The sequence below is a fragment of the Pseudopipra pipra genome, chromosome W, assembly GCF_036250125.1.
Source record: "Pseudopipra pipra isolate bDixPip1 chromosome W, bDixPip1.hap1, whole genome shotgun sequence".
In the NCBI taxonomy this organism is placed as follows: domain Eukaryota; kingdom Metazoa; phylum Chordata; class Aves; order Passeriformes; family Pipridae; genus Pseudopipra; species Pseudopipra pipra.
Genome location: NC_087580.1, coordinates 21,713,238 through 21,738,070, shown reverse-complemented (window position 1 = coordinate 21,738,070; position 24,833 = coordinate 21,713,238). Strand labels below are relative to the sequence as shown.

Here is a 24,833-nt window from a genome sequence, read left to right as displayed (position 1 = left end):
ATATCCCAGTTGCTCTCAGCATGCTCGTAGTCACACCCAGTTACTTCCACTTGCCCCAGGATGGTTCCAGTTTCCATCAGGATGATCCCAGTCACTCCCAGTTTATGCCCGTTGCCTCCAGCATGCACCCTGTCACTCCCAGTTACTCCCAGTTGCTTCCAGCATGATCCCAGTTGCTCCAAGGATGTTCCCAGTTGCCTTCCAGCCTGGCCCCACTGGCTCCCAGTTCCCCCCTGTGTAGTTCCAGCCACTCCCAGTTTGATCCTGGTCCCTTACAGTCACTCCAACTGTGATTCCAGTATGGTCCTGGTCACTCCCACTATGATCCCAGTCACTCCCAATAGGATCCCAGTTGCCCCCAAGGTGGTCCCAGTTGCTCCCAGCCCCTCACCCAGGATGGTTCCTTTCCCTCTCAGGGACTCCCAGTCTGAGTCCAGTCTGGCCCCAGTCACTCCCAGTCACTCCCTGGAGGATGCCATTTGCCCTCTGCATGGTCCCAGTTGCTCCCAGTATGATCCCAGTATGAGTCCCAGTAACTTCCAGACACTTCCAGTACAAAGCCAGTTTGATCCCTCTCACTCACCCCCAGTATTATTGCAGTCACTCCCAGTATGACCCCAGTATGACCCCAGCAGGGGCTCAGCTGCTCCCAGTAGGATCCCAGTTGCCCCCAGCGTGGTTTCAGTTGCTCCCCTTCACCACTACTATGGTTCCAGTCAGTCCCAGTATAATCCCAGTCACTCGCAGCCACTCACCCCACTGTAGTTCCAGTCTCTCCCAGTATGACTCCAGTATGATCCCAGTGACCCCCTGTGTGGTGTCAGTCACACCCAGGATGAACCCAGACATTCCCTGGCACTCCCAGGATAAAACCATTTGCCCCCAGCAGGGTCCCACTTGCTCCCAGTCACCCCACTGTAGTTCCAGTCCCTCCCAGTAGGATCCCTATCACTCCCAGTCTCTCCCAGTATATCTCAGCTGACCTCAGCATGCTCCCAGTCAGTCCCAGTACACTCCCAGTCAGTCCCAGTATGATCCCAGTCACTCCCGGTCTCTCCCAGTATATCCCAGTTGCCCCCAGTGTGGTCCCACTCACTCCTGAATGCTCCCAGTAGCTTCCAGCATGATCCCAGTTGCTCACAGCCACTCCCGGTCACCCCCAGTGGGGTCCTAGTCACTCCCAGTATGATCCCAGTCACTTCCAGCGTGATCCCACTTGCTCCCAGTATATCCTAGTTGCGCCAACATGGTCCCAACTGCCCTCAGAATGCTCCCAGTCACTCCCAGTATGAGCCCAGTCACCTTCACTGTGGGGCCCAGTTGCTCCCAATATGATCCCAGTTGTGCCCAGAATGGTCCCAGTTGCTCCCAGTTCCTCCCAGTGAGATCCTAGTAGCTCCCATTTGCCCCTAGCATAGAACCAGTTGCTCCCAGTATGATCCTAGTCCAATCCAGTATGATCCCAGTACAATCACAGTTGCCACCAGTATGATACCAGTGACTTCCAGACACTTCCAGTACAAAACCAGTTTGATCCCACTCATCCCCAGTATGGCTGCAGTCCCTCTCACACACTCCCAGGATTATTGCAGTCACTCCCAGTATGATCCCAGCATGACCCCAGCAAAAGCCCAGCTGCTCCCAGTAGGATCCCAGTTGCCCCCAGCGTGGTTCCAGTTGCTCCCAGTCACCCCTACTGTGGTTCCACTCACTCCCAGTATATCCCAGTTGCCTCCAACGCGCTGCCAGGTGCTCCCAGTATGATCCCTGTTCCCCAGTTCTGGTCCCACTGGATCCAGTTGGGGTCTCGGTGTATCCCGGTGTCCCCCCTGTCCCCCCACTCCGGTGTCACCCCCTTTTCTCTCCCCACAGAGCTCCTGAGCTGCCGGCGGCTGCAGCCCCTCCCCGGGGCCTCGGGCCCAGCCTGGACCCCCCCTGTCCCTGTGAGGATTTTGGGGGGTCGTGTGTCCCCCCCTCCCCTGCTGTCACTCTGCCTCTGCCCGGCTGCTCCCAGTGATCCCAGTAAAGCTTCCCAGTTCTCCCCAGTCCTGGTTATTGGGGGGCAGTAGGGGAGGGGCTTGGGGGGATCCCAAGGGGTGGAGCCGAGTTTGGGGGGGCAGAACCGGCCCCAGGATGGATCGGGAATGGGGACCCCCCTTTGTTCCCCCTGTGTCAACCCCTCTGGGAGGGTCTTGGTGGGGCATCTGCCCCTTAAAAGGCACCCAGCTCACCCCAAAAGGTGCTGGGACCCCCCTAAATCTCCCCACCGGCCCTGGAGAACCCCCCAAACATAGTCAGAGCCCACCCAGGATCCCACCTAACCCCTTTTTTTTGGGGTGGTGGGACCCCAAACTGAGTTGGAGGGAGCTGGGGATTGGGGGGATGATGTGGAAGATGTGAGAGGAGGGAAAAATGGGGGTTGGGACCCCCAGAGTAATCTGGAGGTGGGGTGGGGATTGAGAGGACCATGGAAAAGTGGAAGGAACAGGGAGAAGGGTGGAAAAGGGAGGGTGGTCTGGTGGGTCAGATGGTCCCATGGGGGTCTTTGGGCACAGGGGGGGCTGGGAAAGGGGGGTGGCCCCCTGAGCTCCCAACTTCCTGTGGGGTGCTGGGGGCTGCTGGATCCAATCCCAGCCTTGGATCATGCCAACACTTTCAGTTTAGAGGAATTACAGAGCTGTGACTGAACCACTTTTGTCTCTCAGGTTTTAATGATGGCAAATCAGATCTAGTGATACAAATGAGTCATTTAGGGTTACAAATGATCAGACAAAAGATCTTCATCACAATTATTTACTGCACAAGAGAAACACTAAAATTACCAGGAGTACAGGAGCAGAGAGGACAGTGCTCTACACTAAAGCAATTGTTGAAGCAATTCTACTCAAGCTGGCACAAAAGCAAGAATTCTTAATTAGAGATGGATGGAACTCCCCCAGACCAACGCTTGGGGGGAGATCTCTGCTCTCAACCTCCAGCAGTGACCTTGGGGGGTCCCCAGCCAAGGCAGGAATCTCCACACACCCCCAGGAAGGGTTCTGTTGGAAGAAGCTGCCCCTGGGAAAGGGGACTGGCCCTTTCTGGTAGAAACCTCAGTCCGCTCAAGTGCAAAGGGCCGCTATGACCCCCCTCCCCAAAGGAACAAGACAACCGGGGAAGGAAAGAGGGGCTTGGCTAACAGAGATCAAAGATTCCATGAGGTAAAAGCAGGTTCCGTTCGGGCTGAGGGCGCTGCGGCCCCGCCCGTGCGAACACTCCTGAGGGCGGGCGGGCGGAGGGCGGGGCCGCGGCGGAAAAGGGGGGGGTGCTCTGTGAAGGCGGTGCGCGCGCAGAGCGCCGTGGTTGCTTCCGGGAAGCAAAGATGGCGCTGGCTCCGTGCTGCACTGTGAGCTGGCGGGGCCTGCGGGAGAGCGGGGCTCTGGGGATCCCCTCGGGGGCTGCGGGGAGCGCGGCTGTGGGTGGAAAGGCTGGAGGGCTCGGGGCGGTTTAGCCGAGGGGTTCGGGGGTTCCCGAGGGGCAGAGCGCGGGGGCTGGAACCGCGCGGGGGGGGGCTCTACCAAGGCCCTGGCTGCACTGCGCAGGCGCGCCGGCGGAGTTCTCAAGAGGGAACTGCAACTCCCATGAGGCTCTGCGCGAGCCGCCATTACTTTTCCCGCCACAGCGCTCCGGCCGGGCTGGCGAACCGACCCCAGGGAAAGGGGATCCCAGTGACCCCCCCGAACCCCAGAGACCCCCAACACTCAGCACACAGAGACCCCACAGGGAGGGGGGCCCGGGGGTCCCTTAAAGCCCAGCAGTGGGGTTCAGGGGATCTCCCAGCCCCGAGGGGAGGGGTCCTGGGGGTGCCTCCCAAAGTGCGGGGGGGAGATGTAGCACATCCGGGTAAGGGGATCCCAGTGCCCCCAGTATAGCCCAGTGACCCTCAGTACGGCCCAGTAACCCCCTCAGTGACCAGCCAGTGTGTCCCAGTGACCTCCACTGCCCCCCAGTATGGCCCAGTAATGCTCCAGTGTGCGCCCAGTAACCCCCAGTATGGTCCAGTAACCAGCCATTGTCCCCCCCTGTGTCTTGGTAATCCCCCAGTAACTCCCCAGTCCCTCCCAGTGTCCCTCAGTAACCCCCCAGTCCCTCCCAGTGCCCCCTGGTTCCCTCCAGTGTGTCCCAGTATCCCCCAGTAATCCCCCAGTGCCCCCCCAAAGCCCCCCAGCTGTCCCCAGCGTGTCCCCAGATGCCCTTGGCCTTTCTGTGAGTGTGTGTGGGGGTGTTTTTCTGGTCAGAGGGTCCAAGGGGGGCTCCTGGGGTGAGATGGAGGGTTGGGGACATCAGGGATGGGGTTTGGGGACAGTGGAACTGGGGGTGTCAGGGGGGGAACTGGGGCCGTGGGGAGGCCCTGTGGACACTGGAGACACCAGGGGGGTCTCAGGGTGTCAAAGGGGCAATTGGAAACACTAAGAGAGTTTTGGGAACACCAGGAGGGTCTCAAGACTCACCTGCTTGTGGTGCTGCCCCTCCTCTCCCCCCCCAGGCCCCATCAACCCCCTCAAATGTCCCCTAACCCCCCTTTTCCCTTTAATCCCCTCCCCCCACTGATCCCTTTGATGCCCCAAAATGCCTTTTAACTCCCTAAATGCACCCAAAAGCCCCCAAATCCCCATCCAACTCTCCCCAAATCCCTCCAAATCTCCCCCTGTTCCCCCAACCCCCCCAAAGAGGGATCACCCGGCACCCTGGGACAGGAACACAGTGGGCTGTACTGGGGGCACTGGGCTTACTGGGAGGGCACTGGGGGGGGCTCAGGTGTCCCACAGCAACGTGGCCCAGCTCCAGGAGAGATCTGGGGAGCAGTGAGGGGGTACTGGACTGTCCAGGTCTGTGCTGGTCTGTCCTGGTCTGTCCTGGTCTGTACCCCCAAATCTCCAAAGCCCCTCCCCAGCTCCCCCAGGACCCTCCCACATCCCAAAGCCCCCCAGGCCCCCCAGGCCCCTGACTTGGTCCTGCTGCCCCTTGAGCATCTGCAGCTGCTGCAGAACCAGGCATTTCATCAGCAAATGTGCAGGTGACACCAAGCTGGGGGTGTGTTGATGTGCTGGAAGGCAGGAGGGCTCTGGAGCACAAGTGGTGTGAGGAGAGGCTGAGGAGCTGGGGGTGTTGAGGCTGGAGAAGAGGAGGCTCAGGGGAGACCTCCTGACTCTCTGCAAGTCCCTGCCAGGAGGGTGTAGCCAGGTGGGGGTGGGGCTGTTCTGCCAGGAAGCAGCAGTAGGACAAGAGGGCTGGGTCTGGAGCTGTGCCAGGGGAGGTTTAGGTTGGATATTGGGAAGGAATTTTTTGCTGGGAGAGTAATGAGGCCTTGGAATGGGCTGGGCAGGGAGGGGGTGGAGTCCCCGTCCCTGGAGGTGTTGAAGGTGAGAGTGGATGTGGCCTCAGTGCCATGGTCTGGGAAGCACAGCGGGGTTGGATCCAGGGTTGGGCTTGATGATCTCAGAGGTCTTTTCCAACGTGGCTGATTCTGTGATTCTCTGATTGCCATTCCTGTGGCAGCACATGCTTGAGGCTCCATCCCCAGGGGGATAGAGATGTCTGTCCATATCTATCTGCAAGGTTAGTCTGTAAATGTGTGGTGTTAGCAAAGCAGGCTGAGTTCTGGGCTGGTTGTAGAAGGAGAAAGAAGCCCCCAGGCCAGTGCAGGCAGGCAGCCCTCAGCTTGCACCTGATGTCCCCTCCCTGCAGGTTCCTGTCCTTGAGCCCAGGCCCTGAGGTGAGGCTGAGAAGTGGCGCGGAGGTGAGCCCAGAGCTGTCCCTGAGGTGAGGCTGAGAATAAGTGCAAGGCAGAGGTGCTGCTGAGGAAGGAGAGCCCCGTGGTGGGGAAGGCACAAAGCTGTGTGTGCCCATCCCCGAGCAGGTGCTGTGTCCATCCCCTGTGTGCCAGGTGAGCTGGGGCTTTGCTGCAGAGCTGCGGGCGCTGATTTGAGCGTCTCCAAGTGCTGAGATGGTGGGCACCCAGGAACACCACCTGTGCCTGGCCACGGAGCCTGCAAGGAGGAGCAGAGACAGCCCTGGCAGTGTGGGGGGCCAGGTTGTCCCTGTGCCTTCCCCTGCAGGCCCTGGCTGTCCCTGCTGGGCCCCTGTCCATCCCCATCAGGTCCCTGCCCGTCCCCCCGGGCTGAGCTCCCCCCAGGAAGTGCCGTGGAGCTGAAGCTGCTGCCATCCCCCCCTGCAGCCGCTGCCCCAGGCAAGGGAGCAGCAAAGGCAGGGCCAGGAGCAGAGGCAGCAGCAGGGGAGCCCTGGGGGGGCCGGGAAGCTCTTGTGTGGGTCAGGAAAGAGGCTCTGGGCACGAGGCCGGGGCTGTGCTGAGCAGGCCCAGCCCTCACATCCCCCCAGCCAACGCCGGCTGCCCGGGGGGCTTGGGAGGGACCCCCAGCCCGTGTGCCCCACACTGAGCTGGCAGAGAGAGAGCCAAGGGACAGGGATGTGGGCAGGGCCCCGGGTGAGGGACAGGCAGGGCCATTGCAGGGCCACGGTGAGGGCACAGCCTGTGGCAGCAGAGCTGCCCAGGGCCGGGGGCAGCCGGGGGTGTTGGGACCAGCCAGTGCTGGGGCCCAGCAGAGCACGAGGCCTCTTGCAGAGCCCTGGAGCAGCCTCCCACTTGCCAGCCCTGCCTTCATGGGGTGACACTGTCCCCTCCCTGCAGGACACTGCCCCAGAAATCTTTGTGGTGACCTTTTGTGTCTATTCCTGGTTGCTGATTCCTGCTGGGGACCTGAGGGCCCCTCTGCAATCCCATCCATGGAGCAAAATCTCCTCTGCAGAGCTCAACTCCCTTCAGACTTTGCAGGGAAATCTGTGCTGGCAGCTGCATCCTGAGCCCCAGGGCAGTTTGTATCCCTGAGTGCTGATCCATCCTGGGGACCCAAGGGATCCTCTGCCATTCCATCCATGCAGCAGGAGTCACCCTCCTGCCCTTGACTCCCTGCAGAGGAACAAGTGCCCTCTCTCTGTTTGGGAGAAGCCAGATGCTGCCCCTGGGCCATCAGAAGTGGTGCTGAAGCCTCTTTCAGCCCAGCCCCGGGTGCAGTTTTCTCATCCCCTCAGCGAGTGCCCGCTGCCCCAGCCGGCACTGACCAACCAGGGCGTTTGGCACACGTGGATTGGTGGTTTGGAGAAGGAGTCCCAGACTGGCAGGGGGCCAGATAGGCTCCAGTAACAGCCCTGGTGAGTTTTAAGTGAAACTAATACAGCTCTTTGTTAATATATAGCAACTCAATCAAGTGCTCGTGAAATGACCTCACTCCCTTCATCCTCCCAAATAAACACCTTTTTTTGGGCTGAATCTTCATATTTTGGAGGTTTTTTTGGCTGGATCTTAACTTTTTGCAGTTTTGCAGGAGGGTTCATCTTGCTATTTCTGGGGGGGTTTTGCCTGAATTTTGTTGGTGGTTTGGGTTTTTCTGGGCTGAATCTTGGTGTTTTGGAGGTTTTTATGGTCACAGGATGCCTGGTGAGTTCTAGACCTGGACTTGGGCAGGAGGAACCCCCAAGCCAACACGCTCAGCCCTTGTTTTCCCCCCATCAGGATTTTTCCTTCCCAAAGTTTGGCCAGATGAAGGAGGCTGCGAGGAAGAGGAAGATGCCTTGGGCCCCCCAGGCAGGTGAGGAGGCAGTCAGTGTCCCTTTGGGCGGGTGTTGTGCTGGCTCTGTCAGCCGAGCATGGCCCCGGCTGCAGGACAACCCCGCTGGCGCCGCCGTCCTGCCGGGGCCGGAGTTGGGGGGATGTCCTTGGCCTTCCCTGTGGGCCGGAGGCAAATCCCCTCCCTGTCCTTCTTGCTTCCTGCCCCAGGCCCCGAGCTGAGGACGGAGAGCCCGGAGGACAAATCCCCCCGGCAGAGCCTGGTGGGAGAGGCCGTTTTGAAGGGCTCCCCGGCGCAGGAAGGCAGCGGGGAGGAAAAGGGCCGGAGATCCCCCCGCAGGAGGGGCTCCAAAGCCAGCCCAGGGTGCTCTGAGGAGGAAAGAGCCAGCCTGTGCCGGGAAGGCGGCCGGAGCTTGAGGGGGAGCTCTGAGCTGGTGGTCCCTGAGCAGCCTCCCAGCAGGGAGAAACCCTTCAGGTGCCTGGAATGTGGGAAGAGGTACAGGAAGAGCTCCCACCTCCTCACCCACCAGCACATCCACACTGGGGCACGGCCCTACACCTGTGGGGAATGTGGGAAGAGCTTCAGGTACACCTCCAACCTGATCCGACACCAGCACATCCACACTGGGGAGTGGCCCTACACATGTGGGGAATGTGGGAAGAGTTTCAGGATGAGCTCTGACCTGATCCGACACCAGATGATCCACACTGGGGAGCGGCCCTACACGTGTGGGGAATGTGGGAAGAGCTTCAGGGAGAACTTCATCCTGATCCGACACCAGCGCATCCACACCGGAGAACAGCCCTACATGTGTCAGAAATGTGGGAAGAGTTTCAACTGCAGGTCCAGCCTCATCAACCACCAGCGCATCCACACTGGGGAACAGCCCTACAACTGCTTGGAATGTGGGAAGAGCTTCAAGCAGAACTCCCACCTGATCCGACACCATCTCATCCACACCGGGGAACGGCCCTATAAGTGCTTGGAGTGTGGGAAGAGGTTTCCGACCAGCTCACATCTCCTCAGGCATGAGCAGACACACACGGATGAGAGGCCCTTCCGCTGCACCGACTGCGGGAAGGGCTTCAAGGAGAACTCCCACCTCATCACCCACCGGCGCATCCACAGCGGGGAGAGGCCCTACAAGTGTGGGGAGTGTGGGAAGAGCTTCACCCAGAGCGGTAACTTGACCACACACCAACGGACCCACCGGTAAGAGAAACCCTCGAGTGCCCCGACTGCAGGAAGAACTTTCACCACTGCTTCCACCCCAAATGAACCCCCTGATGGGGAGGCAACCCCTGGAGTCCAGTGACTGTCAGTCCATCCCTTTCAACCACAAAGGGCCAGTCCCCTTTCCCAGGGGCAGCTTCTTCCAACAGAACCCTTCCTGGGGGGTGTGTGGAGATTCCTGCCTTGGCTGGGGACCCCCCAAGGTCACTGCTGGAGGTTGAGAGCAGAGATCTCCCCACGAGCGTTGGTCTGGGGGAGTTCCATCCATCTCTAATTAAGAATTCTTGCTTTTGTGCCAGCTTCAGTAGAATTGCTTCAACAATTGCTTTAGTGTAGAGCACTGCCCTATCTTACCCTGTACTCCTGGTAGTTTTAGTGTTTCTCTTGTGCAGTAAATAACTCTGATGATGATCTTTTGTCTGATCATTTTTAACCCTAAATGACTCATTTGTATCAATAGGTCTGATTTGCCATCATTAAAACCTGGGGGACAGAAGTGGTTAAGTCACAGCTCTGTAATTCCTCTAAACTGAAAGTGCTGGCATAAAGCAAGGCTGAGATTGGATCCAGCAGCCCCCAGCACCCCACAGGAAGTTGGGAGCTCAGGGGGGCCACCCCCTTTTCCCAACCCCTCTGTGCCCAAAGACCCCCATGGGACTGTTTGACCTGCTAGACCACCCCCCCTTTTCCACCCTTCTCCCTGTTCCTGCCACTTTCCCCTCAATCCCCAATTCCCCCTCAAAAACGTTTTGCGGTCCCAACCCCCACTTTTTGCCCCCTCTCCTGTGGGTGCTGAAGGAGAAAATGAGGCTGCACACACAGAGTTCCATTGTGGGACTTGTCCGCCCATCTTTCCGGCGTCCCTCTTTCATTGAGGTTCCTTTGGAAACAGCACCTGGGCTTTGTCTTTTAGTCCACTGGAATTCCCAGCATGGCCCCAAAGCAGTGCCCTGATCCCACACATTCCCCTCCCCTCATGTGCTGGCTGTGTTCAGCCACCAGAGAAAAACACAGGCTGCCCTGCAGAGCGTTCCAAGTGGTTTCCACTTTGGCAAACAGCCCTCTCTGGATGGAAAACACCAGTCAAGGCCAAAACACTCCTGGTTGATCCTGATTAACTGAATGCAGCTGCTGCTGCCTTAACTTGTTCCCACAGAAATTCTCAGGGTTCCTTTGCTTCCAGGAGGCCCCACATCTCACAGTGGATCCTTGATTCCATGAGCTTCCAGAGTCTCCAAAGGTTCCTTTAGTTCCATGAGGCCCTGCAGTGTGGGTCCTCTCCGGCACTGCAGTGGGGGGTCCCACACTGCTTTCAAAGCCTCGTAGAAGCCTCTGTAATCACCTGAATCTGCACATAATTGAATCTTTTCTGCTAGATTGATCCACCACTTGTTCTGGATGTCACGGAGTTTCTGTTGGAGCTTGCTGCATGCGAGACGAAAGGCTGTTTTTTTGTGTGACAGGATGGCAGTGCAAGGTGTGCTTGGTGGGCGGTTCTGTTCTTCCTCAACAAGTCTTGGATTTCTTGATTGTTTTCGTCAAACCAGTCCTTGTTCTTCTTGAGGGAGAACCCTAAGGATTCTTCGGAGGATTGCAGGATGCTGTTTTTAATATGGTGCCAAATTGTTTCATGAGAGGAGTCTGCAGAGTCTGTGGGATGGTTTTCAAGCCGAGTTTGAAGGTTTGCCTGGAATCTGTCTCTTACTGTGGCTGATTGGAGATTGTTAACTTGGAGTCTTCTCCTTGGGATATTGCCCCTTTTAGGTTTGAATTTGAGATTGAAGTTGAGTTTACAGCGCACCAGCCGATGGTCTGTTTGGCATTCTGCACTGGGCATCACGCGGGTATGGTGGACATCGCGGACATCTCTCCGTTGCACCAGGACATAATCGATGAGGTGCCAATGCTTAGATCTGGGGTGCATCCAGGTTGTCTTCAGACTATCTTTCTGCTGAAAGATAGTATTAGTGATGATGAGCTGTTGCTCTGCACAGAATTCTAGCAGAAGGCGACCATTATCGTTGCAGTTTCCAACACCATGCTTGCCTAATATTCCTTTCCATGCTTCAAAATTTTTACCTACTCTGGCGTTGAAATCACCAAGGATAATGACCTTATCATCTGCGGGCACCTTTTGGGTAAGGCGGCGCAGGTCAGCGTAAAATTTATCTTTTTCAGCAGGGTCAGCCTGGAGAGTTGGGGCATATATACTAAAGAGGACAACGTGTTGTTTGTTGTGCAGTGGGAGGCGTAGGGAGATAATGCGGTCAGAGTGACCTGTCGGCAGATTTTCGAGTTTAGGAACAATGGAGTTTTTGATCATGAAGCCAAATCCTGAGAGATGTTTTTCGGTTCTGGGCTTCCCTGACCAAAAGAATGTGTAACCGGCACCATGTTCTCTGAGGCTGCCTTCCTCATGAAGGTGAACTTCACTGAGAGCGGCAATGTCGATGTTGAGACGAGCCAGTTCATGGGCAATTAGGGCAGAACGTCGCTCAGGACGTCCGCCATCCGCAGAATCGAGCATGGTTCTGATGTTCCAACATGCTGGAGTTAATTCAGGTACACCTTTGGAGGCAGGTGCGTGCCTTTGTCTTTTGATCTTTGTGCGACCGCATTGGAGGAAGATGCCCGTTGGCCTGCGGTTGACCAACCGGGTGAAAGTGGAGATGAGCTTTGTTTAGGCCACCTTTTCTAGGCCCCTCTCCGAGTGGAGCAAGCAGTGCTGTCCTTGGAACGGCTGCTTGGTCGTTCAGGGTGCTGCCCCAAGAGACTGTCATCTCCGGTCAGTCTCAAATGACCGGGTTGGGTCTGCGGCTCCCAGTGCACCTTTCACCTGCCGTTTCAACCCTCGCCCGTCGCTACAGGACTTTTTGCATGTGGGTAAAGCCTTCGAGCCTGCGCAATGGATTTTTAGGTGAGATGCAGTCTGCGCGGAACTGAACCCACCCTTTAATCCTGAGGTTCATCTGCCAGGGCCGAGCGAGCTTGGACGGTGGCAGCGAGGTCCTCAGGACGTAGGTTTGATTAGAGTGACCTTCTCTTAGATGGATGGCCTTACAGGGCTAAACGAGCTCCATCTGCCCGGGTTTGGGATTAGAGTTGTCCTTCTCCTAGGATGACTGCCAGAAGGCTAACGAGCTCTTCCTGCCCACGGATGTATTGTACCTGCCCCTGCTGTTGTGACCTGTCTGGCATGGGCGACCCTACCGAAGGCTGTACCATCGCCAGCATAGCTCGTAACCACACAGGGGCACACAGGCTATGTTCCTGTTAGAATGGTTTGGGAAGTCTTTCATTTCCTACTTTACTATCACCTATTTATATACAAACATAAGAACATCTCCAGGAACAACCCTTTGTCCTGCCCACCCTATCAGGATGTAACAGAGCAAAGCAAATATACCCAGAACATGCCGAACCTGGGCAGTAGCCACAGGTGAGCCAAAAACAAGCAGACAAACAAAGTGACCAACCGTTCTGGCCTCCGTACTAATCCAAGGCTGGGGTGCCTTTCAAGGCCCCAGCTTGTCTGGGACCCCCATGACTCTAAAGGAATGCCACTATCCCCCCTGACCATATCCTTCCTCCACTGAGTTACCACGTATCTCCAGGGGCACTGCTCACCTGTGACACTTCCTGCAGGAGTACCCCGCTCTCTCTTGTGCCAATCAGAGGACCTCATGGCCCACACTATACCCCTCCCCTCTCTTCCCCCATTCCCATTGCCCTGTACCCCCCTTCCAATCCCCTTAGCCCCCCTCCCCCTTCCCTTCCCCCCTAAACCTGGACCGTAAAAGCCTCTGTGGGCTGCGAAGCTGCTCTCTCCTCCTCCATTTGTGTGCAGCAAGTGCCGGCAGGCTCCCCCACTCTCTCTCCCCTCTCCTGTTGTGACCATGCCTGGGTACTGAACCGCGTATAGGGGGGGCTCCCAGGGGACTCCCAACCGACAGAGGAACCCACCACACACACACAGCCAGCCATAAACACAGTTAAGATGTTGACTAATGTGCTATTTAATCTTCTGAAAGATTGGGCAGCTCCCTGAAGCTCAAAGCATGAAACCAGTCAATTGAGAAGCACTGAATGAGCAGAGAGCAACTGGAGGAGGAAATCAGGGAGCAACAGGAAGGACACACATCCAGCAAGTCTGCTGAAGAGATGTCCTTAGACATGGCCATTTTAACAGGAAACGTGGAAACACCTGAAGGGAGAGGGAGATGAAGTTATAGACGGAATAGTGGTGCTACAGGTAGAGGGGCAGATCAGTATTTCTTCTCCTGCCATCAGCACACGTCCAGGAAATTCTTCTTCTGTCATGGTGGGAAAACTTTGCCATTTCTTAAAAGTACTCAAATGACCCAGTAATGAAAATGTGCTTAAATATTATTTAAATGTATTTAAATAATATAAAATAATATAAAAGTATTAAAACTGTGCCTCTTTCCAGACAGACATCACTTGTCTGGCCATGGCCAACAGCACCACAGGCTGTGCTGGATTATGGGGTGTCTCCAGTGGCACAAAGGAATCAAGGGGCCATTGTGACACTGCAGGGCCTCATGGAACCAAAGATCCCTGGGACACTGCATGATGAAAAAGGGAATAGAATACAGAGGTAGAAAATGTCATGGTTTCAGGAGTTTTAGTATTTTAGGCCATTTTTCCAACACTGTTTTGCAGGGACTGTCTCTTTAAGAAGGAATGCCTGCCCCACGCTGGGGCTGGGCAGGGAGGGGAAGAAAGAAGGAAAATGCCAGGCAGCAAATGGAACTTTTTCTCCTCCCTGGACACCGGGCTGGTGCCTGGAGAGTCCCCACGGCGCCGTCCTGCCCCAGGGCCCTGCTGCTGCCGCCCCGAGCGCTGAGCTCGCTCAGCACCACGGCCGGGGAGAGCCCCAGAGTGACCCTGAGCCCAGGAACGTGCTTCTGCTTGTGCCCCCATTTCCCAGAGTTTCTTTGGCTTGCTGGGCCAGAGGGGAGTGGTTATCAGGCAGGACCCTCCACCATTTCCCCCTTTATTCCAGGGGTGTCAGGTGGGTGAAGAATTCCCCTCTTTGTGGGTCAGCTGTTCCCTGTATATCTTTGTGGTTGCTGCTATTTCCTTGTTAGTAAACTCTTAATTTTAAGAGTTTTATCTCTCTGTATCGATAAGAAATAAAAAGGGAGGGATTAATTTCGTTAGAGTTCATTGGAGTTTTTGTCTTTAAGCAAAGACAGCCCCTCAGTTGCATGAGGTTGTGCAGAGTCACAAATGCCCAATCATTCCATAAGGATCCACAGTGTCCAGGGATTCCTTAGGTTCCCTGAGGTCCTAGACTGTCACAATGGACATTTGATTCCATGAGGCCCTGCAGTGTCACAGTGGCCTTCTGATTCCATGAAGGTCTGCAGAATTCCAGGGTTCCTTTCGTTCCATGAGGCCCTGCAAGATCACGGTGGTCCCTTGATTCCATGAGGTTCCACAGTGTGCAAGGTCTCTTTTGGCTTTGTAAGGCCCTGCAGAGGCACAATGGCTCCTTGATTCCATGAGGTTGCACTGTTTCCCAGAGTTCTTTGGCATCAAAAGGCCCTGCAGTGTGACAATGGCCCACTGATTCCATCATTTTCCCCAGTGTCACAATGGTCCCTTGATTCCATGAGATTCTGCAATGTCCCATTGGTTCCCTTTGGTTCCAAGAGGTTCTGGGATGTCACACTGGCCCCTTGATTCCCTGACATTCCACCACGTCCTGGGGTCCTTTTGATTCCATGAGGTTCCACAGTGTCCCATGTTCCCTTTGGTTCCAGGAGGCCCCAGTGTATTCCAATGGCCCCTGGATTCCAGGAGATTCCTGGGGTTCCCTTGACTCCCTGACTTTTGGCATTGTCCAGGGTCCCTTTGTTCCCAGGAGGTTCCTTTGTTTCCATCAGGCCCTGCCACGTCCCAGACTCCCTTTGGTTCCATGAGGTGCTGCAGGGTCACAATGTCCCCTTGATTCCAGGAGGTTCCACCATGTCCCGGGGTTCCTTTGGTTCCAGGGGGTTCCACAGTGCCAAAACTCCCTGCTTCTTATCCTTCCAACATTTGTGGGCCCATTCTCTCCCTGCCTGGGATGGAGCCCCATTGTGTTTGTGCAGGAATGGATCCATGGCCATCCTGCCACTGCCCCAATTGAATGCTGCACAAACGTCACTGCAGGCCCGACCCTGGATGCAGGAACAGTCTGGGAACTCCAGGCCTGCTGACATTCAGCAGAGCCAGTCGGGGTCCCAAAGAGCACAAGGGATTGACTGCAACCCCTGCAGGTCTCTGGCATTGCTGGGGACAAAGGCAGGAACTGCCAGGAGCTCTGCAGAGCCCTGACAGTGCCACTGCAATCCCAAGCTGCATTGCCCGGGGCAACCCTCAGCACAGCCAAGGCCACAACCCTTCCTGAAAGGTGTCCCTTCTGGGCAGGGCCAGGGGGACAAACCCCTCCATCTGTCCCTGCACATGTTGGGTCCAATTCTCATCCCCCACTTAGGGACAAAGTCAGCCTACATTGGGTGTTTAGCTTTGCATTTGCTTCACTCTTTTGTGCTTCCAACACACACACACCCCAGTCTGGGCAGAGTCTGGCCCCCCAGAGAACACAAGACCTGACTAGTTGTGGCTCCTGCTGCAGTGGCTGGAACTTGATCCACAATCTGTGCCAGGAGCAGAGAGGTCCCTCCTCACAGAAACTTCTTGGTCATGGAGTTATTAGGAAAACAGGACAGGTTGTAGGGATCACTTACAGGGCACAGCCAAGGACATGTCTTGAACATCTTCCTGTTTACCATGACCAGCTTTTTCATTCCTTTTTCTCTCTGTTTTCTCATGCTTGTTCCTTCAGAAACCGCTGTGATCCTACCCTTGCTTTGGTTCTTTCCTAGAGATCCCAGGACAAGTCTTGCCCAGTCCCCAAATCCCCTTTCTGGCTGCCCATCATGAGTCTCAGACCCTGAGGCCGATTCCCCCATCCTCAGCTGCAAGGTCACCCTGAGAGGTTCTGCCACTGACCCACTTGCTTAAAGTTTCCTACAGATACCTTGGAACTTCCCTGGAATTGATTCTTTACCTTTCGGGCTTAGAAGGGTTTCTCCATAAACATGGCAATTCATGTCCTCAACATGGAAATTCTTTGGAGAAGGAGTTTGGGACTTCAGACTCAAAAGAATCTCAGAATGATTTGGCTTGGAAGAGAGCTAAAAGGTCATCTGGTCCAAGTCCCTGGACATAGACAGTGACATCTTTTATTAATTGAGGTTACTCACAGTCCTTGACTTTGGACAAATGCAGGGATGGGACATCCACTTCTCTGGAAACCTCTTCCAGTTCTTGCCACTCTGGTTGTTAAATCTTTCCTCCTATTATCCAATAAAAAACTTTTTCAGTTCAAAGCACTGCCAGGTGTTCTGTCACTACAGGCCTTGGTTAAAAGTATTCTCTGTGATTTCCTTAGACTATGAGCACGACATTTTCATCTGCAAAAACATCTGTGAGTGCCCAGAGATCTCCCAAGATGGGCTTGAAAGGTCTCAAGCACAGGAGCACTAGAGAGGGGCTAAGGAGCTGTGGCCTCACTGGTGTGGAGACTGAGGACAGGACAGGACAGTCCTCAGGGGGCTTGAAGGGAGGATTTAGAGCTGGTGAATCCTTTTGTCATAGCAGAAAAGAGCATGAGAAAGAAAGAATTAATGCCAAGTGCAGCTGGGGAGGTCCAGCACGGACATGAGGAAAAAGGAATTTCACTCAATGGAAAACGCTGTGCTGGAACACGTCAGCCAGGAGGAGTGTGGATGAGGCCAAGGCTTTGTGTGTGCAGGAAGAGCCAGGGAGGACGCAGAGATGTCAGTGCAGGAAGGTGCCAGCCAGGTGGGGCAGCCGGGGGGATGACGACAGCCTGCAGGGAAAGGGGCAGGGCATGGACACCGTAGGACAGCCTGGGCTGGAGAGGAGACAGGGAGGGGGAGAAGCTGAAAGGCCCTGCCAGAGCCACCTTCTGCAGGCCTTTGGCCAGGGCTGCTGTCTGTGCCCCTGAGGCCAGGAGGAGGGGAGTGCCCCTTGCAGCCCTGGGGCCTCATGGCCTCCTTGTCCCTGCTCAGCAGCCTGGCAGGTGCCACCCCATGGGCCTGCCCTTGGCATTGCACATCCCACAGCCCAGTGCCCCAGGAAGAGTCCTAAGGAATGAGGCACGGACAGGATCTGCCTTCCCAGGGGCTGGGGTTCAGGGCTTGGCCCTTTGGATTAAGGAAAGAAGTCAAGGTTTCTTCAGCATCAGAGCCACCTTTCCCTTGCTTGTCCATCCTTGTCATCACTGTCTGCTGATTTCTGCTCTAACTGGAACCTGGGGACACGTTCTCAGTTGTGTCCCTCAGTGACACTCATTAGCACTACAAAAAACTTTAGTGTTTCAATCTCACTTTGACTTCTTGAATATTTTTTTGAACTTCCTCTCAGGGACTGAGTCTCATGTAAACAACATCAACCCCCCCGAGGGTCATGAAATGCCTGGGGCTGTTGCTGTGCTGCTGAGCTGGGCCGGGCTCCTGGCACACAGGGAGCTCCTGGCAAGCAAGAAGAGCTTCAAAGAGACAGCTGTGCCCAGGAGCAGCTCCTCTGCACAGCCCAGCAGGGCTGAGGGCACTGCCTGCAGCACCCAGGGCACAGGAGAGAAGGCAGAGAGATGAGAGGCAGCCTGGGCTGGGAGGTGACTGAGCTCTCACCATGCGAGAAACCTTCCCAGGATTTGAAGGAAGATTTCTCTGGCTGTAGGAAAGTTCAACTTGCCTTCCTGGAAGCATCTCCTAAAGCTGGCACATCCCACAGCTTCCAGGATCTTTCAGCAGGACTCTCCCAGTTGCTGCAGTGCAGGGGAAGTGGCCATATGGCAGAGCAGGGCAGGAGCTGCAGGCAGCAAGGGCAGAGAGGAGAAGGGAGCAGGAGGTTCAAGGGATCCTGGGGTGGGAGGACAGGGCAGAGCTGCTCAGGGCAGGAACCTTGCCAGCCCTTTGCCACGGTCAGGCTGTGGCTGCAGAGCAGTGCAGGTGAGTTCCTGCAAGTGCCTCTGCCAGCTGCCAAATGGCAGCAGTGGCAGGAGCTGTCAGGATGGCTCTGCTGGATTTGCTGGGGTGCAGCAGGAGAAGCTGCTGCAGAGCAGGACTTGCTGCTGCCCCCTCAGAGGCCCAGGGCCAGAAGGTTCCCTGTGGCAGGGCTGGCTGTGGGGTGGGAAGGTGGGGGTGCAGCCAGGGGTGCCCAGGGCTGTGGGGCAGAGCAGGGTCCTGCCCCCAGGGCTCTGTGTGCTGGGGCAGGGACTCTGCTGCCTGCCAGGGGCAGCTCTCAGCCCGGCCAAGGAGCTGCCACGGCCCTGCAGGGAGAAGGGGTGGGTGGAAGGAGTGACCCCTCAGGGCAGGGCAGGGCAGGGCTGGGCAGGGCCCTTCAGCTGCAGGCTCAGGGCTCCTCACAGCTTCAGCTCCACCTCCTCCATTTCCAGGGGCCCTTCTCAGGAAGCACATCCCCCCAGAACACCTCCCCCTTCCCAGCCACCGCAGGGGTCTGGGATCTGCTCTGCAGCCCCTGCCCAGGCAGAGCTGCCCCTGGGCACTGGGCTGGGGATGGCTCTGGCAGCACTGGCAGGGAGCTGAGCTGGGCACAGGCAGGGGCTGCTGGCAGGAACAGCTCCTCACCCAGAGACAGGCAGGCAGGGAGAGGCAGCTGCTGCCACAAGGGCTGGGCAGGGGGATGGGGGCCCCTCCCTGCTGTCCCTGTGGCACAGACCCCTTCCCTGAGCAGCTCCTGCCTGGGCTCCTTTCCCAGCCTAAGCAGAGCCTGTGCCCTCAGGCCCACGGGGGCTGGGCTGTGCATTGCCCTGCAGCAGCCAGAGCCCAGGCAAGGACAGGGCCCTGATTTCCAGATGTCTCTCTGTGTCCCTCCTCCCTTGGCAGCAGCACTGTGGCATTTCCCTGCCATCCCCTGCTGCCTGGGCTGTCCCTGTTCTCACCAGTGGGTTTTCTGAGCCAGTGTGGGATTTGGGAGGGGCAGATTCCTGTCCAGACACAACCCCTTTGGGTAATGCTGTGGGGATGTGTCTGTGGCAGCCAAGTGCCCAAGTGCCCTCCAGGCACCTTCAGGGCATTCAGCTGTTTCCCTGGGTGTCCTGCAGGGCTGCAGGTGCCCTCCAGAAGGGCACAGCTCTGCCATAGGATCTCTGTGCTGCACAGGATCCCCATGGAGAAAACTCCTCAGTGCTAAATCCATGGAAATGCTCTGGGCAGCTGCAAGGAGCATTTTGTGTCTCACTCTGGGAGGGGAGAGATGAAAAGGTGAGGAGTGTGTCAGTCTGTTCTTTGGACATGGATTCCTGGATCTCTGGGCAGTTTCTCTGTAGGGGAACAGTTGAGTGTGATGCTCCTCCAGCTCCAAGCTGCCAGCACAGGGCAGCTGAGCCCAGGACTGATGGGCAGAGCAGCTCTTCTCTCTGCACTAAGGGACCGTCCCTGTGCCCCTCACAACCCACAAGACCTGACCTGCAGTGCAATAGAAATGTCAGGGATTTCAAACCTCCACAAGCACTCCTAAGTGTGGCAGGTGCAAGTGGGTGAACAAATCCAAAGAATTCCCTCAGCTCAGTCCTTCATTTGGGCAAATTGCAAACAGCAAACCTGAGAAGTTCTTGGATGTATCACGAGTACATTTAATTTGAGATCACCCTGCATTCCAGGTTCCCTCTCCCAGCAGAGCAAGGAGTCTTTAGGAGCCCATCAGAGAGTTCCTGCTTCCAATGGTCCCCTCAGGCAGCAAAAGGCAGAGCTCAGGGGGGGGAGCTGCAGGGAGGTCTGAGTGAGGAGAGAGAGCCTGAGAGTGGGGTGGCTGAGACAGGTAATGTTTGGCTGCAGAAGCCTGGTCTAACTCAGCAGTGACTTTTCCTCCTCAACAGATCAAAATACTCTGGGGAAGGAGCAAATGTCCAACAGCAGCTCCATGGCCCAGTTCCTCCTCCTGGCATTGGCAGACAGGCGGGAGCTGCAGCTCCTGCACTTCTGGCTCTTCCTGGGCATCTCCCTGGCTGCCCTCCTGGCCAACGGCCTCATCCTCAGCGCCGTAGCCTGCGACCACCACCTGCACACCCCCATGGGCTTCTTCCTGCTCAACCTCTCCCTCACAGACCTGGGCTGCATCTGCACCACTGTCCCCAAAGCCATGCACAATTCCCTCTGGGACACCACAACCATCTCCTACATGGGATGTGCTGCACAGCTCTTTTTCTTTTTCTTCTTCATCTCATCAGAGTATTTCCTCCTCACCATCATGTGCTACGACCGCTACGTTGCCATCTGCAAACCCCTGCACTACGGGACCCTCCTGGGCAGCAGAGCTTGTGCCCACATGGCAGCAGCTGCCTGGGCCACTGGGTTCCTCAATGCTCTGCTGCACACAGCCAATACATTTTCCCTGCCCCTGTGCCAGGGCAATGCTCTGGACCAGTTCTTCTGTGAAGTCCCCCCCATCCTCAAGCTCTCCTGCTCACACTCAGGCTACCTCAGGGAAATTGGGCTCATTGGGGTTGGTGTCTGTTTAGTGTTTGGTTGCTTTGTTTTCATTGTTTTCTCCTATGTGCAGATCTTCAGGGCTGTGCTGAGGATCCCCTCTCAGCAGGGAAGGCACAAAGCCTTTTCCACGTGCCTCCCTCACCTGGCTGTGCTCTCCCTGTTCCTCAGCACTGCCACATTTTCCAACCTTAAGCCCCCCTCCATCTCCTCCCCATCCCTAGATCTTATTGTGTCAGTTCTGTACTCGGTGGTTCCTCCAGCACTGAACCCCCTCATCTACAGCCTCAGGAACCAGGAGCTCAAGGATGCCCTGAGGAAAATGATGACTGGATGGCTTACAGGATCAACAACCTGCATCTTTTCTTCTGCAGGACACTCATTGTGTAACCCTTTACTGGCCAAGCCTGCCTTCTAAAGCTTTTGAGAGTGGCATGGGGGGGGGTCCTACATTTTTTCCTCTTTTAATGTTGGTAACACAGAAATTTATTCTTCATCCCTTGCCTAATTCACTCTCTACCTCTTTGTTTTGACCCCCAATTGTGTAAATGAGGAATCATTCTCTGTGTGCATTTAAACAAAATAAAAGTTCCTGCAGCAACTTCTTTCTCAAACATCCTGCCTTTGTTATTCTGTACATGAGGAATCACAGTCTCTGAGTATAATAAAGTACTGGAATTCTTTTTTCCTGATTCCTCCTCCAAGGTCTTCCCTGAAGCTGGAGGGCAGTGCCTGTGTGCAGAGGAGAAGGGGCAAAGAGTCCTGGTACAGAAGCACTGCCAGGGAGCAGCAGCTCTTGGGCTTTTCAGAGATGCTCTTTTTCCACTGCCTTCCTCTCCTTTCTGCTCCTTGCCCAAGGCCTGAGTGCTCTGGCAGCTCAGTCACTGCTGTGTCAGTCCTGTGACCATGGGCAGAGACAGGCCCTGGGCACTGCTGGCACAGAGCTGGGCTCCTTAACATCATTTCCATCAGGAAAGGGGATCCCCCTGGGCAGCTCCCAAAGACTTTGTTCTTTTTGAAAGGTTGGTGTAAAGAACAAGGCCAAGGAATAGACTCTGCAAAGTCTCATTGCTTTGCTTGTTTCCCCATTCAGTCCCTGCAGTGAGAGAAGCGACTCACTGGGGTACTTGAGGGACTGAGGGCTGGTTCAGATGTTCTGTGCTGGTGGCCAGTGGCAAAGGGTCTCCAAGTCACCTGCCTGGGGCTCTGCAGCTTGTGAGGGCTCTGATGGAGGTGAGGACTTGTCTGTAGGAACTCAGGAAGTGCAGCAGAGCACAGAGGATCTGCAGGGACAGCCCGTCCCATCCAGTCAGCAGGGAATAGAGCCCTGGAGCAGAATCCTGCCCAGGGTGGAGTTACCAGAGATCAAGTACTAAATCTGCCTGTGAACTGGTAAAGGAGAGTTCTGCAACCCCAGGGGATGCAGCAGGAACAGGGAAAGGACTCTGGCCAGTGACTCATCTGACCCACAGTGAACTCCCCTTGTGCCTCCCCAGTTCAAGGGGGGGCTGTACCAGAGCCAGGGGTGGCTTTCCAGGAGGGTGTCCTGAAGAACTCTCCAGCCCACAGGCTGCATGGAGTGGAGCCCTGCCCTGCCCTCTGTGCCATTGGAAACAGCCCATGGTCCTGCCCAGCCTTGTTCTTGGCTACTGAGCCTTCCAGGACTATGGCAGAGGGAGGAGAGGAGTGATCCCCATCCTGCTGGGTCTGCTCCCCACCCTGACCAGCATGGCCAGTGCAGGCTCAGCCCAGGGGGCCACAGCCCCTCCCTGTGCAGAGCAGCACCTCCAGCTCAGGGCCCTGCAGGGATCCCAGGCTGGGATCTGCAACTGGCCAAGGCAGCCTGGACACACTGACCTGGGCAAAGGGATGTCCCTGCAGAAGAGCAAGGCAGCATTTCTGGGCCTGCAGAGAGGAATCCATGACACAGAGAAACCTCTTTCTGCAGCCCCCCCTGGGGACAGGCTGCTCTGTCCCTGGGCCAGGACTCTGGGCTGGGCTGGGCAGAGGGGCTGGCACTGAGGGGCACAGTCAGGCTGTGCTGGGCATCTCCTGGAGGTGACACCAGGGCTCCTGCAGTTTCCCTGACCTCCATTTCCTCCTGCCATGCTGAGTGTCCAGCCCCTGAGCTGATGGGGATGCTGAGACTCCTCTCTGTGCCCCAGGAGCTGCTGTGCCCTTCAGAGGGGCTGGGGCTGTGGGGGGAGTGCCCAGAGCTCTGCAGCACCCTGGGCTGGGCACTGCTGTGGGGCCAGACCAGACTGGGCTGCTCCACCAGTTGACCTCTCTGATGAAACCACTTCTAATTTTCTCCTGAAGAACCATGAGAATGTGTGTTGAGCACACATTGTGTGCTCAGTGTCCTGAGCACTAAACTGGAACTGTGGGATAATGCAAAAGTTTTGGTGTCAGGGATATTGGGAAGGCTGGGCAGTGTCACTGGGAGACCTCTCCCAAACCCTTGGAAAGGCCAGAGCCAGCCCAGAGCTTCCTGGGGCCTTGGCAAAGGCAGACATGGAACCAGTCTGCCAACAGGGCAGCAAGGAGGGTTGGCAGAGTTCCAGACTGCTCAGGCTCAGCAGGGAAGGGGATAGGGCAAGTCCTCCTGCAGCCATTGCCAGGCATGGGAAGGACAAGGCAGGGATTGCAAAACCCCTGTGGGAGGGAAAAGAAGAGCATGTTGTGTGCCCAGACTTCAGTAAGGCCTTTGACATGGTCTCCTGTGGTCTCCTTAGAGCCAGACTGGTGAGAGCTGCACTGGACGAGTGAAACATGTGGTGGGTGGGAATTTGAATGACTGATGAGGGTCAAAAGTCATGGCACAAATTCCTCTTGGCAGCAACTCCCAGGTGACATCCATCAGGGACCAGCCCTTGACCATTCCTCTGGAACATCTTTATTATGTCTCTGGATGATGGGATGAAATGCACTTTCCACTCCTTTGTGGATGAGGCCAAGTTGCAGCGAGTCTGTGAGAAACCTTGTCTAGTTAATGGTGACTTGTACCAAAAATGTGGTCAAGATGACTGAGTTGGATAAACTTGTTTTGCCATCAGGTGCCAGCAAGGGCCAAGACAATGAAGAAAAAGCTCATGGGTCAGAGGAAAGGCAATTCAAAAGGGGAGAAAAAGACCAAACACAACCAAACCAAACCCAAACAAACACAGAATGAGAGAATATGCTGAACTGGAAGGGACCCACAAGGATCATCCAGTCCAACCCATCTCTTCCATTGCCATCTGCCCCCACCCCAGCAGGCTCTGGAGCAAAGCACAGCTGAGGTCCAGCCCAGCTCTGCTCTGACAGAAAGAACCTGCAGTCAGGGAGAGGGAGAGGACAAAGTCTTGTTTAACCAGCCTGAGGAATAATGGGATCAATGACCTCCTGTATTCCTGGGCACTTGAATGACCCTGTGGATCAGGTTTGGTAGCAGTGAGGGGGCTGCAGGTTTCCCTTGGGGAAGAGGAGATCTCTATGTCAGAGAGAGCCAGTTTCAGGTAACTCCAAAATGGACCAGCCAGTGCCCAAAGCTGAGCCAAAAAGCAATTCCAGAGGCAGCTGTGTGATAACCCTTTGGAGAAAGGATAAAATCCAGGGTGCTGGAACCCAGAGAGGAGTGAGAGAAATGTGGGAGAAACAACTCTGCAGGCATGAAGGTGGGCAGAGAAGGAGGAGGAGTGAGAGAGAGCTTTGGTGGGCACCTGGCAGCCAAAAGCCAACCCCCAGCCCTGAGAGCCACAGCTGAGCCCAGCACAAAAGCTCCTCTAGGTCTGGAGGTTCTTTGCAGCAGCTTTTTAGCAGAGCTGCCAGATGGGCCATCAAAGGAGATGCTCAGCTGGGTCTGAAACCTGTGTCAGCCTTGTCAGCCTTGGCTCTGTAGGAAAGAACTATAGAATCCTAAATAGTTTGAGTCAGATGGGATCTTTATAGGTCATGTAGTCCAACCCCCTGCAATGAACAGGGACACGTTCAACTAGATCAGGTTGCTCACAGCATTTCTAACCTGGTCTTGAATGTTTCCAAGGGTGGGGCATCTATGACCTCTCTGGGCAACCTGTGCCAGTGTTTCATCACCTTCAGTGTAAAAAATTTCTTCCTTATATCTAGTTCCAATCTGCTCTTTTTCAGTTGAAAACCATTATCACTTGTCTTATGACAACTAAGTCTGTCCCATTCTTCTTCTGAGTATGATCTCAGGAGCTCCTGACAAGCCTTGACCAAACCAGCTGAGCAATGAAGAGCCCCTGGACTGGACCAGGTGCTCCTGGGCGATACAGGTGGGAACAATCTGGAGTGGAACAGTTTGGGAACAGAGGATAATCAGTCATCCCATTAAAGCCTTGGAACAGTCCCTGCCTGAATTGTGACCCGAACAGTACAGTTTGGATACAATTCCCAAATAGTTTAAAAACTCCAGTCATTCCTC

At 55.8% G+C, this 24,833-nt stretch overlaps 1 protein-coding gene across 1 annotated transcript; it reads left to right on the top strand.

The window, feature by feature from the left end:
- Nucleotides 1–19,823: 19,823 nt before the first annotated feature.
- Nucleotides 19,824–20,825, top strand: LOC135404918 (olfactory receptor 14J1-like). The gene has a single exon (XM_064639649.1). The coding sequence runs from the start codon at nt 19,824–19,826 to the stop codon at nt 20,823–20,825; it is 1,002 nt and encodes a 333-aa protein (XP_064495719.1).
- Nucleotides 20,826–24,833: the final 4,008 nt, after the last annotated feature.